Genomic DNA, 13,269 nt, shown 5'->3' with positions numbered 1-13,269 from the left:
AAGTGGAAATCCCTGGATAATAATATAAGGAGCAAAATATCATAGAACGATATATAACGTTCAACACAGTCATTACATATCGACAGGCATAAAGTAATACCCTCATATTGCTAAGTAAACGAATGACACAGAAGTTTAATGACTTAACTCACTAGGAGCCAGATCTCAAAATGCTCAGTTCTTGGTTGCTTGAAGGACGGTTCAAAATATACTTAGTGGAACTTAATTAGATCAGACAAGCTTGTAAATGAATTAGACCTCATAGATTTTGACAAGAGCTGTGACCTTGTAAATAACAGGTAAACTTGTGTACTGTTTTGGCGGATGCATAGCTCTTGTCAAAATCTATTACACCTAATATGAATGTGACAAAAACTGGAAATATTTGGAAAAGATACTGGAAGGAACTGTGACAAAGTTTGTAAAAAGGCAAAAAATTATAACTACGTATGTTAATGTTTCATATGTATATATTTGTCTCACTTTACTACTTTCCAATGGTTAATTTTATATTATGTTTCTTGTTATCTTTAGAAGATGCTTTTAAATCCATTTGTATTTCCTCCAACGTCTTTCCTTTAGTGTCAGGAATAATATATAAAGACATTATAGCTGAACCAATACAACAGAATGCAAAGAATATGAATGGAGCACAAGTTCCCAAAACACTATTCAAAATATTGAACAATAAGTTTACAAAAGATATTCCTCCTCCCAAGGCAACCATCATAACAATCATAGCCTTTGACTTTATACTAACTGAGAACAATTCTCCCATCATTAAGGTCGGTATGACTGCCAAGCCATAAGACCATCCTATCTGGAATGTAATGAGACAAGTTAATGGCAACCAAGCCACAGAGTCCAGATCCGTGTTAGGGACAAATTCATCGAAGTAGAGATAAGAGGCCAATGTACATAGGACCATGCTGCAAAGGAGTAATGAGGATGAATACAAGACTTTCCTGCTAAACCTGTCAACTATGAAACTGATTACGAAAATGTTGAAAATTACACAAAGGCCTGTAAAAATAATGGAAGCTATTTCGGGGCTTACATTTCCTCCAGCTTTTTTTATAATGTATTGATTGTATTGAGTCAATATTGCTGATCCACTAAATGTCTGGGTTATTCTTAAAAATAGAGCAATTGTAAGAGCCTTCCTGTTGCTTTTAATACAAACCAGATCTTTCCAATTACCAGTCTCTGACATCTGTCTATCAACATCCTTTTTAAGCATCGAAAAATCCTTATCAACGTTTATTTTCCTGGTCAAAAATCTCAAAGACTTCTTAGCAGACTCATCATCCCCTTTCATAATGAAAAAGAAAGGTGACTCTGGCATAAAGTGAAAAACTACAGAAAATAAAACTGAAACAGAAGTAAATATACAAGAAGCTGTTAATATATCACAGTAACTTCCAGCAACATTGATAAAGAACTGTCCAGCATAAATTACGGAAGTGAGAGAATTGCCCCATACTCCTCTCACCTCTGGTGATGCCACTTCTCCAACATAAGGTGGCAGGGCTGACCAAACTATCGCACTCGACAAACCAGCAAAGAATCTGCCGATGTAGAACACATAGATACTTCTCGCGAATGCGCAAATCAACAGCGACAGTACTTGAGGTATGCCTACTAGCAGCATAGCCTTTTTTCTTCCTATTCTATTAGTTAATTTTGAAAAGAAGTAACCAGTAAGTACCATAGTCAAGGGCTGTACAATTGTCAAATTATTTGCCTCGCTCTCAGATATGTCGTAGTGTACTTTGTCGTTAACTAATTTTACTAGGAAAGGTGATGTCCAGGCCCCCAGGACTCCATCGTTGAAAGCACCCAAACAGGCTAAAAATATAAAAAAATATACATTAACCTATATGAAAAAATTTTGGCTAAGATGAAGTTTTGAAAATCAGGCAGGGAGACAGCCTCAGCCCATTTGTATTCAATATGCTAATGGATGAAATAATGTGAAATCGCTACAACTATAGGATACAGACTCGGTCACAGTAGAATCAGTATAGTGTGCTATGCGGATGATGCAGCCCTAATTGTAGAGGATGAGGATGACCTACAAAGACAACTTTATCGATTCTACCACGCATGTCGACGACTCAACATGAACATATCCACGTAGAAAACAAAATGCATTACCATTGCGAAAAATTCAATTAGATACAAGCTCGTGGTAGAGGGGAAACCCATAGAACAGCTAAACCAGTTTAAATATCTAGGTGTAGACTTATCAAGTTATCATGACCTAAGAGGAAAAATCAACAAGGCCGCAGTCATATCCGGATATTTGAGAGATGTGGTCTGGAGTAACCCTTATATGAGAATGGACAGCAAAGTTAGAATTTAAAAAACTTGCATCAGACCTTGTTATGACCTATGGCATTAAATCAAGAGAAGACACCAATAAAACCAAAAGCATGCTACAAAGAGCAATAGCAGGGAAGACAAGAAGAGGTAGAATACGAAACAACATCATCACGGAACAATGTGGGGTGCAAGACGTAGTAAGATGGGGTAAGCAAAGACGAAGAGAATGGTTCAGTCATGTAAAAAGAATGGAGGAGCACAGACTACCAAGAATTGCTCTAGAAGGAAAACCAGCTGGCAAGCGTCCACCGAAGGACCACCAAAAAGGTGGAGAGATAGCTGGCAGTCTACCTCTCAAGAAATACTTTAACGTCGGATTAACAGATCGACAGATCTACAACAACTATAAGAAGAATAAGAAGAAGAAGTATCAGAATAGATTACCAGAAAACAGAAAATATGAAGATATATAAGAAACATCAGCCAGAGATTTCAAAAAGAAGTTCAAAATTAGCTGAGACCTTGACCTTTATGTATGTATCGATACAGATAGACCAGAATCTATAAATAAGCATATTACGTCAATATATCACGAATATATATTTAACAAATAAATTAAAAATATTTAAAGAAACAATCAGCTAGAAAAAAAGTTTGTTACCTGACAAAATTGCTAAAATCTGCGGCCAAACACATCCCACTTCGGACTCAGTTTCATTGTTCTTTGGTTTTTCAGGAGGCTTCACTATGGTTTTCGTCATGTTGGTGCTAAACTACCACCTTTTGCCATTCGGTGTTTTACTTTGAAGCAATGGTCTGTAGTATAGCAGTTTTCCATTCTGTAACGACAGAAAACCCCAGGTTTGTTTTTATAATAGACAAGTATAGGATATTTACTTAAGGATCATTAGGTTAAATAGTTGCTAAGTATAAGCATGTGAGATATTCTGCAAAAAATGTGCTGATAAAGATAAACGTTTGTCAAAAAGATGTAAATATTGTAGAAAATAAAAAGTTGAATATTATCTACGTAAGTAAACCATTTATATAAAGCATGATGATTGTAAATATTTCATAATAGATATTATTGTTACGATTTCATCTTGTGAGCTCAAGACATTGAAATAATCATAAGATTACTGGCTTGTGTAAAAAAATGCATAATAAATATAATAAAGCATTTTATAAAAGGAAATAAATAAGACATATGCACAATATATATTTGTATTCATGTTATACTGTTGTTATATAATTTGTAACATATATCCGTTTGAGCTGGAATAAATTTTCTGGATAATGGGCGACTCCGGAGATAACTCCCGAAACAGGTCGATTTTTATTTTTAAATTATAATCTTTTGGTATATATATCTTACTAGTGACGTCATCCATCTGAGCGTGATGATGTAGTAGATGATTTTTTTTTAAATGGGAATAGGAGTCGCTTGATAGCTCATTTGAAATGTTATTCAATTCTCTATTCACTAATATAAACTAATATAAACATAATAAATCTAATAAAAACTTCAACAATTATGTTCAACTTTTATTTTAACAATAACAAAAAAATATACAAACTAGATAAAGTACTTACAGCTTATGTAAATATTTATTCACACAAACAATTGCTTACTTACACAAAAATAATCCTTTCATTACTTATTTAAAAAAAGAAAAAATTCTTAAAGTTCAAAAAAATCGATAACTTTAAATCAATAACAGAAAAAGGACTTTTCACAACAAATGTCATGGAAACGAATAGATTCTATCTATAAATTTAATTTCAAACATAGACTCTAATACAGCGTTTCCCAAATGGTGGGTCGCGACCCGGTACCGGGCCACGAAAGCAAAATGCCGGGTCGCCTGGCTTTGACGAATAGGTTTTTTTATAAATAAAGAGAGAATTAATAGCTACCATAAAGAATATGTTTTTGAATTTTCTCAGAACGCTCAATCTGAAAACCTTGTACTGGTTTTTTATGAAATATAATTGCTGAAACAGGTTATCCACACACAATTGCCAAGGAATTAATAGTTTTAGCAATGAAAATAGTAGAATCTCGGATAATATGTGATGAAAAGCAGGAAAAGCAAGAAGTGAATTCGCTGGCTCTATCAAATAACACATTGAAGGATTATGGAGATGGCAGATAATATTGAAGAAACTATTATAATGTCACTTAAAAGGACTATAACTATTTTTCCTTGCAACTTGATGAAAGTACAAACATTATCAGATAATGCTAATCTAATATGTTTTGTAAGACACGATTTTGAAAATACTATTCACGAAGAATTTCTATTTTGTAAGTCTTTGTCAACAAGAACAACAGCTGAAGAAATATTTAATCTAATTGGTAGCTACATTAGTGATAATGGAATTGAATAGAATACATGTGTGGGACTTAGTAGCGATGTATCACGGACAATGGCAGGCCCTCGTACTGTACTTTTTCCGGGGATCAAAGCCTTAGCACCAGAATGTATTTGGGTGCCTTTAGCATCCACAGAGGGTATTAGAGCTGTCAAAAAAATGCCACTGATTTTAACTGAACCTACGAAGGAGAGTGTAAATTTTTTAAACTTTATAAAATCTCGCCTACTGAACTCACAAAGTATTCTCTGCTTTGGGCAGAGAAGAGAAATGGGAAGTGAACATGAAGAACTTATTTTGCAAGTGCGTTGGCTATCAAAAGGAAATGTTTTAGAAAGACCTATTGTATAATCAAACTTACAGATCATATAAACAATACACATACAGTTAAAATAGATGGTAAAGCCAAACGATTAATTTCATTTAGGGTGCTAAATAAAGGGCGGTTTTCAGGATTTTTTTACCAAAAAAAGGAGCAAACTTTTTTTTCAGTGTAACTCGTTTATTTTTGATGCTGTAAACTTTTGTAAAAAACAAATATTAAGCTTTTTTCGATACTTTAAAAATGTTAATTAAGTTTTCCCGAAAAACGTTTCTTTCTTCGGTGATTTCGCGTTGAATTATTCGATTTGGAATTAGACGAATAAGAACGTATTTTTCATGAGCTACAACTTTGCTTGTACTCAATTTGTAGACTTTACTGGTACACCATTTTTTTTTTCGTTTTTTTATAGGCTACACTTTTGCTAAAAATATTTTTTTCGTATATAATATCACAAGAGAGAAAATTTTGCCGGCAATATTTTCGACTGGTATGAAAGTTTGTTGATTGGCAATTTTCGCGAATTAAATTTTGACTTAAATCACGAGACGTCAGTCGAGTGATTTTGTCAAAATTTCATAAGCGAAAATTAAGGCAACGAACTTGAATGAAACCAGGAGAAAATTTTGCCGGAAATAATTTTCTCTCGAATGATATTCGATAAGACTATTTCACGAGACAATTATTGCACCATATTAACGAAATATAATCTCTATTTATTTGTTATTACCATAAACTTTCGTGACGGATCTGTCATAATTTTGTCGCTGAGAAATCACGTCGCTAAGGAGTTTTGTCAGTAGAAAACGATGGGTTGCTATGCCGTTTTATCAGTTAAAAACAGTCTAGTGAAATAGTCGATAAAATATTTACTTTTTGAGTTATTTGGGAAAAACGGTCTGAAAACGTAATTTTTCTGTCGAAAAATCAACATTTTAAATCGCGAATATCTCTAAAAGTATTGACTTACGTAAAAAACTTTATAGAACAAAAGGTGCTTAATATAAGTCAATTTATCCATTTCCGGCCTTATTTTAAACACGCCTTTTTTCACCCCACGAGAAGAGGTAAATGTCACCCCCCCCCCCCAAGTAAAAGCAAGCAACGGCACAAATTCAACTTTGAAGTGGAAGGTAAGTAGAACCTAAATCCAAATTTTCATGCAATTCGGAGTTGCCCCTGGAAATTACACTCCAAAACGGTCATTTATTGGGCTAATACCTAAAATGTAAAATATATAAAACACGAAACGGCTGCATGAGCAAACATATTATATTGTAAATAACGTACTGAAAACTAATGTTATCATTGTTCTCTAAATGCTATTATCAGTTTGTTATTATGCAGTTATGTAGTTAATAATCCAAAGGGATTTCAAAATAAAATTGTTAAACATTTCCTGTATCTGTTTAAACATATCAAAGACAGCTCGCTTTGTTTTAATATACTACCACTATCGGCTTACAGCTTTCTCCGACGCCATCCGACTCCTAACCGCCATTCTTCTCTGTTTAGCCATAGACTTGGAGGGATTTCTCTTTCTTCTAGTTCTTTTTCAATTCTCTCCCTCCAGCTTCTTCTCGGCCTTCCTCTTTTTCTTCTCCCTTGTGGTGTACACGCGAAAATCCGTTTAGGGGTCCTATCATCTGGTATTAGCTGTACATGGCCGTACCATATTAGTTACTGTGTTTTTATGTCGTCAATTATTGTATGTGTGACTCCCATCATTTCTCGTATTCTCTCATTTGGTATCCGATCTCTTTTTGATTTGCCTTCTGCCAGTACCGGCGCTAGGGTATGAGGCGCCCGCCTGCAAAACTAGCATAGGCGCCCTTTGGTTTCTTTTAAATTAGTATTTTGTATAGCACCAGCAGAAAAAAGCTCATTTTGGCGCCCCTATTTGGGCGTCATATGTGATTACACTTTTAAGTTTGGTATTGTATATGTGCTGTTTGTTCGCTGTAGATATTGCTTGGTCCCACAGAATCCCGTTTATCATGGATATGGCTTTTTTACCTTTAGTCTAGGCGCCAGAGGGGTCACCGTGTCCTTTTCAATTCTGATGAACAAACTCAACGGTTTCTTATGGATTTTTGGCTGCTGATTACGAATTTCGAGGGTGGATTTCGATCCGAGTGGTCAAAATGGATATATAAGTAATACTAAAATATAAAATATGTACTAACTCGACTATTGACTTACTAATGGTGATATTTTCTTTCTATTGACTTCCTCTTTCAGTATGGATATCCATATCCTACTGCATTCCACTATATAATGAACATAGAGTTCAGTGGAGAGATTCAAGTATAGTCCTGAAAGAAACAGATAGTAAAAAGAGAACAATCAAAGAAGCGGCTCTAATTATGCTAAACGAAACCAATTGTGTCGCAAATTCCTCGGTGGAATGCAGTAGGATGTGGATACCCATACTGAAAGAGGAAGTCAATAGAAAGAAAATATCACAATTAGTAAGTCAATAGTCGAGTTAGTACATATTTTATATTTTAGTATTACTTATATATCCATGTATTATTGATATTATTTATAATTTAAACAAAATTATAGTAAAGTCAGAATTTGGTATTAATTTTGAGAGTAAATTAAATGTAAGACCAAATACTTACGATGTCGGGATAGTATCACGAGGTTTTTCCTGGTTTTCCCTCGTGATTTACTACGAGATCTCTAACGCGAGAATTTTAATGTCACCGTTGCATGTGGTTGTCTTTTTAAAGACAGATCACATGCTATAATCTTTTTGTGACGGATATTCTTGAGTTGGGGTTGATTTCATGTAATCGAATGAACTATCTTTCAGTAAAGTCGTCCCAGGAACGCAACTCATAAATATTGGCAATATCATTTTAAAGTCTTTTATTTTAAAATGTATCATATGTATCTGAATTGCCGATATAAATGAAATTATTAGAAGAATTTTTTACTAAGCAACAACATTTTTGTTTATGTTAGTAGTATTTTGTATTTTGACAACGGCACCCGATTTGGGCGTCGAAACGTTAATAAAAATTATTTTTTAATAATATTGTGGCTTATTTCCCATTATAAATAGTTAAAATTTATACTCTAATTAACAATAATGGTGAAGAACTCAAAAGGAACAATTTTAGCTTATTAAAATGTTCGTAAGTTTACTTTTGGCCAAGATGTCGATATTTTAATGGCATCGAGTGTTCCATCTTGAGTTATCTTCATGCCCAGGTACTTGTTTTCATCACAGTGCTTAATTTCTACCCCATCATCCAATATCTAATGTAATATACTGCTTTGTCGCTCCAATACACATGGCTTCAGTTTTCTTCGACTTTGAGACCCCATTTTTTTTATTATTCTATTAGCTTCCGCGTCACGTAACTCAAGTCGTCATGATCCTGAGCAATCAGAATTTAGTCATCAACGAAACATAATGTGTATAGTGTTGTCTCGTCATTGAGAGGGATTCCCATGCCATTGCTGTAGGATTGTAAATAGTTTACCTTATATTTTAAATTCCCCTGTATATCATTTTTCTTAATTATTGGTACGAGAACGGGATAAGGATCTCACACATATGGATGTTGGCCCAGATGTGCAGATCGAATTGGGGATTACGGCGACGGTAGCGGACTACTTTTAACTTTAGATTAAACCAAATTTTATTACTAATAGGGATCGAAATTTATTGCAGTAGAATTTTAATAGTTTCGGATTTTAAGCATGAAGAGGGGAAGACAGGAGACTGTTTTGGTTAGAGCGGGCAGTCGATACCTGTTCTTAGGGATAATACTTAGACGGGTATTATATTGATTAGACGCAAATTATTCTATAAATACATTTCCCTTTTGTAAAAATAAGAACACGTAAGATTTTGGTCGCAAATTACACAAGCACTTTTACATTTCGTTAATTTAATAGTAACAATAATTTAGTCATCTATTTTATTAATTAAAACTGTTAAACATCAAACAGACTTTTATTACGATTGTCTTCAAGGAAAACCTACATATTTTCTTTTCCACGGCTGGAGTGCTCGTTCTAGATAAATCTTAAAAAGGGAACCTCAAAGCATCTCAAAAATACATCAACCCTGCTTCAATCCTTTCGTGACCCTAAATCCCTCAGACATCCTTGATCCAGTTTTAATTTTTGCAGTCGTTCCATTAAACAGACTTTGGACTGCTTTGATAAGACCATGTTTAATCTTGGTTTGCTGTAGGATTGACCATATAGTTTGCTGAGGGGCACGCGGTAATATAATAATCTTATTTATTTATATCCTTCTCTACGCATCATGATAAGTGAACGTTGAGTATAATATTGGCTTTCATAATTTTATTCAATGCAGTTCTTAAGGGGGTCCACGAAGACTGATTAAACCACTTACACGGGTTAGGAAGCCATGATGGAATAATAAAATGGAGGGATTCATATCGTTCTGGGTGTCGAATGATACTTGCAAAATATTCAAATTTTCTTATTTTTACTATTTTCATTACTTCGAGTTATTTCTTTAACCCTCTTTACTTATCACTGTGTCAACCCAGCTTATGCGAAGTAGCCTTTGGTACACCCACATTTTTCATGGTTAAATTTATCGAATGTTATCTCAAAGTCTCAAGGCACATGTACACGGTGCCTCTCTGGTTCAAGAATTATTTCTCCTAATAAGTATAAATTTCTCCTTCGATCCTAGCTCTTAAGAATTTTGCTACTAATTAAGAGATGGCATTGTGACTTTATATAGTCTTCTATTAATAATATTTCTATTATTTGATATGCAACACGTGTTATGCACTTGATATGCAACACATAAACTCTAATTTAGAGAAACAGTAACGAAACCACTGTACCGTTAATGTAAGTATTGTATCCACCGACCACTTAGTCATGAATTAACAGATATAATAATAAAACTCGGTGGTACTCCATTTCCTTCACCCTCTGTTGAATCTGAACCGGTCAGAAAATTAAGATGCCACCTTTGTGCAAAACAAGCTGACAAAAAACTAAGCAAGTGTGTGAAAAATGCCGAAATCACATATGTCAGTGAAATCATTCACAGAAATATAGTTTGCTCCAAATGTTTCTAAACAAATATATACTTACTATATGTAGTTATGTATAGGGCTTTTCATTCACAGTCATTTGTTTCGAGCTTCTGTCATGTGTCACATAATATTAATATATCTACGTCATACGTTATTGGTATATACCAATGATACAAACCAAAGACGTATGGCGTAGATATATCAATATTATGTGACACATGACAGAAGCTCGAAACAAATGACAGTCGATGAAAAGCCCTATTGTTATGCTCTACTTTTTCTATTTATTTAGATTAATTAGCAAATTCTTAATTTAATTATTTTATTTTATTTCTTGCCTATGTAAAAACACAACTAAATTCCAATTAAATTTTCCAATCAATTTTATTCTCAGGGCTAATCTTGTATTTGATACAATACTTGTGATCTGTGGCTTCTAGTATTTCTGGTTGCTTACTTCTTCCAGGGTAGAAACAGGGAAATTGAAAACACTCAAAATCATATAAATGTAATCTATTGTTTTTATCAAATAAGCCGTGTACATATTCAAGATTCAAAAAATACTAAAATTTAACTTTGTTGCAACAATCTCTAACTTAATAAATTAAACTTTAACTCTGATATCTTCTTGTTTTGACAAAATATTTATTTGATTAATTTCTTATTTACTCATACTAAATTGAATGAATTTTACTTTTCTTGAAATGACTAATTACGTTAAAAAAATTGTTCAATAAACAAATAAACAAATATGGTTTTGATATAAATAAATTTTCTCAATTCCGACAAATGATTTGACTAACCTTTTATTCTTCACTCCCTCGTTTTCTGGATTACGCCGTCCTTGATTCTCCCAACACGTACTCTCTGGATGTTGCGAAAAAGTCCCTCTCGTCCAAACTGCTTCCAAGAAAAACACACAGGACTTGCTCGAATATCTTGTGCACAAACGGATAATAATCAGATACTCGTTCTAGTCAAAACAAAGGAATCTCCCTCGGACCAGGAAAATTAACTCTTCAACCGGTCGACGATTTGGTTTCAACTTGATTCTGCTCGCAAAGGCCGATCACACCACTCTACACTGATTCTACACTTTATAAAAAATTGGACTGCTCTCTTCCGATGTCAATTACACAGTGTCTTTATTTTTCTTTCAAATCCATACTCTCACATATATTATCCCTTCTCCTGATATTTTCCATCCAATAAACAACAACCTCTCTCAAACCATTTATTTATTAAGAAACCAAATATTCTTCCAACAACTTTTCCAATTTGTCAAATTTCAAAGAATATCATAATTAGTTCTTTACTACTTTCTACTTTTACAACTAAGAACTAATACACTTTGTTTACCACATTAAAATACCTTCCCGGAAGGATCTTAAAAACGTTATTGTCCCGTCAACGCTCTGTCCACTTTCTAATCACCCACTTGTTTGTTAATGTACCGTCCATTTCGTCGAATAATTATTGTTTAATAGCAAAATTAAATTCTATACAATCTTGGTCATATACAGGGTGATGAAAAACTATGATTTATGGTCGTTGATATAAATTTAATTTTTTTGAATTTCCTTAAAAAACAATTCCACAACAGTATATATTATGTTTTGTAGTCTAAATATATGTATGTATGTGTAGTATAAAATGTTTGATCAAAAGTTGCAATATCCATTTTTTTATAGTTTAGTGTAAAATCCGCGGAGAGCCCACTAGACAATTTACGTAACTTTATTTCACCGACCACTTAAGGGCTAGCATGAATTCTGGAGTGAATTATCCGCAGAAAGATTTTTAATCCGTGACTCAAAAAATGTATTCTCTTACAGTCGGAGCACCTTTAAGCATTTACTTTTTTGGGAGCATGACAAATAGAGAGTTAAGCCAATCTGTTGGTATTTTCCCGGTTTAGTATATGTACTTTATTTAAAAGGCTAAGAAGTGATTTTTCCCCTTATTTCCAAGTATTTTAAGTAATTCTGTTGGTATGTTATCTTGTTATTTATCACTAAATAGATCTTTAATGTACTCTTCCCATGTATTTAGTTTATTAATATTGTTTATGAAAAAGTTACATTTGTATATGTGTTTATACTTTGCAAAAATAGAAATAAAACTAAAAGTTAAAAATGCGTATTTTATTAGAGAAGATAAAATATCAGATGAGTCTACAGTATATAAATATGCAGCAAAATGTACCTTATTAAAAATATATCATTCAAAATTATTTCTCAATCTTATTCAAAAAAATAACAATACTGTATACATAAATATCTCTATAAACAATTAATGTCCAGTCTTAATATTGGTGAAAACCCTTAACCCCTATTTTATTCTGGAAATGCCTTTTGCTCCTTCTACAAATTTTCAATCATGACTGCAATTCCTTGACCTCCTCCAATACAGGCGGAACCAATACCATATTTTGCATTTCTTCTTCTACAAGAGAAAGAAAATAACGTTTGTAAAAAGTTTAAAGAAAATAAATAATGATATGCGATGCATACAGTGAAATATACTAGAGTAGAATAATTAAAAAAATACCGTAAAATGTGGTGCATAGGAACAGTGGGGTGAATAGGAACAAAACTTCACTAAACAATAATTACAATAATCTTCCTAAACATATATATTACTTTCGTTGGGCTATTTAATTTTTTCAAGTTGGCTAACGAGATATGGCTTTAGGAAATTTAGGTTTGTGTTGTTGGCGTCACTAGTTCCTACGTTCTCGGCGTGCAAACAAAGTCGTTAATTTTGAGGATATTTCTCATCCTAAAAAACTTTCTCAGTAAGTACAAAATGTCTGTCAAAATAGATTGAAGAGTATTGTTTTTTTGTTTATTCTAACCTTTACAACAATATAACATGTAGATATTTTGATTTATCTGTTAACTTTTTTTGTTAACAACAAATATTACTGTTCACGTCATGAATTTGAGATATGTGGGGTGGATAGGAACATAATATTAACCGTGTTGCCATTCACCCCACATATTATAAATTACTTTTTTATCTAATATCTCCATAGAGTAAGTCCAAATGAAACAATATCTCATCTAGCAACAAATTATACATATTATATTGATCCAGATAGAGAATAGAAACAACCATGCCTTGCAAAATATGTTTCTATCGGTTAACTATCGTCTCCAATCCAAAAAAAAATTCTACCAGGGTTCTCAACCACGC

General features: G+C 33.2%; 2 protein-coding genes across 6 annotated transcripts in view; both read right to left on the bottom strand.

Annotated features, from left to right (window-relative positions):
* Nucleotides 1-452: 452 nt before the first annotated feature.
* On the bottom strand, nucleotides 453-3,286 carry LOC114340790 (facilitated trehalose transporter Tret1-like). Its single transcript, XM_028291561.2, has 2 exons — nucleotides 2,987-3,286; nucleotides 453-1,848 (listed from the first exon to the last, which is right to left on the bottom strand). Exons 1-2 carry the CDS (start codon nucleotides 3,084-3,086, stop codon nucleotides 488-490), a joined length of 1,461 nt encoding a protein of 486 aa, XP_028147362.1. The 5' UTR covers nucleotides 3,087-3,286; the 3' UTR covers nucleotides 453-487.
* An 8,914-nt stretch (nucleotides 3,287-12,200) lies between these two features.
* The window catches only part of LOC114340791 (3-ketoacyl-CoA thiolase, mitochondrial), a 51,138-nt gene continuing 50,069 nt past the window's right edge, over nucleotides 12,201-13,269 (bottom strand). For all 5 annotated transcript variants that reach the window (XM_028291566.2, XM_028291564.2, XM_028291565.2 and 2 more), the window contains one exon: nucleotides 12,201-12,516. In XM_028291566.2, the coding sequence (XP_028147367.1) occupies nucleotides 12,435-12,516 (82 nt within the window). In that variant the 3' untranslated portion in view covers nucleotides 12,201-12,434. The remainder of the gene's footprint in view (nucleotides 12,517-13,269) is intronic.

The sequence above is a fragment of the Diabrotica virgifera genome, chromosome 1 (assembly GCF_917563875.1).
Source record: "Diabrotica virgifera virgifera chromosome 1, PGI_DIABVI_V3a".
Taxonomy (NCBI): domain Eukaryota; kingdom Metazoa; phylum Arthropoda; class Insecta; order Coleoptera; family Chrysomelidae; genus Diabrotica; species Diabrotica virgifera.
This window is presented reverse-complemented; position numbering and strand designations above follow the sequence as displayed.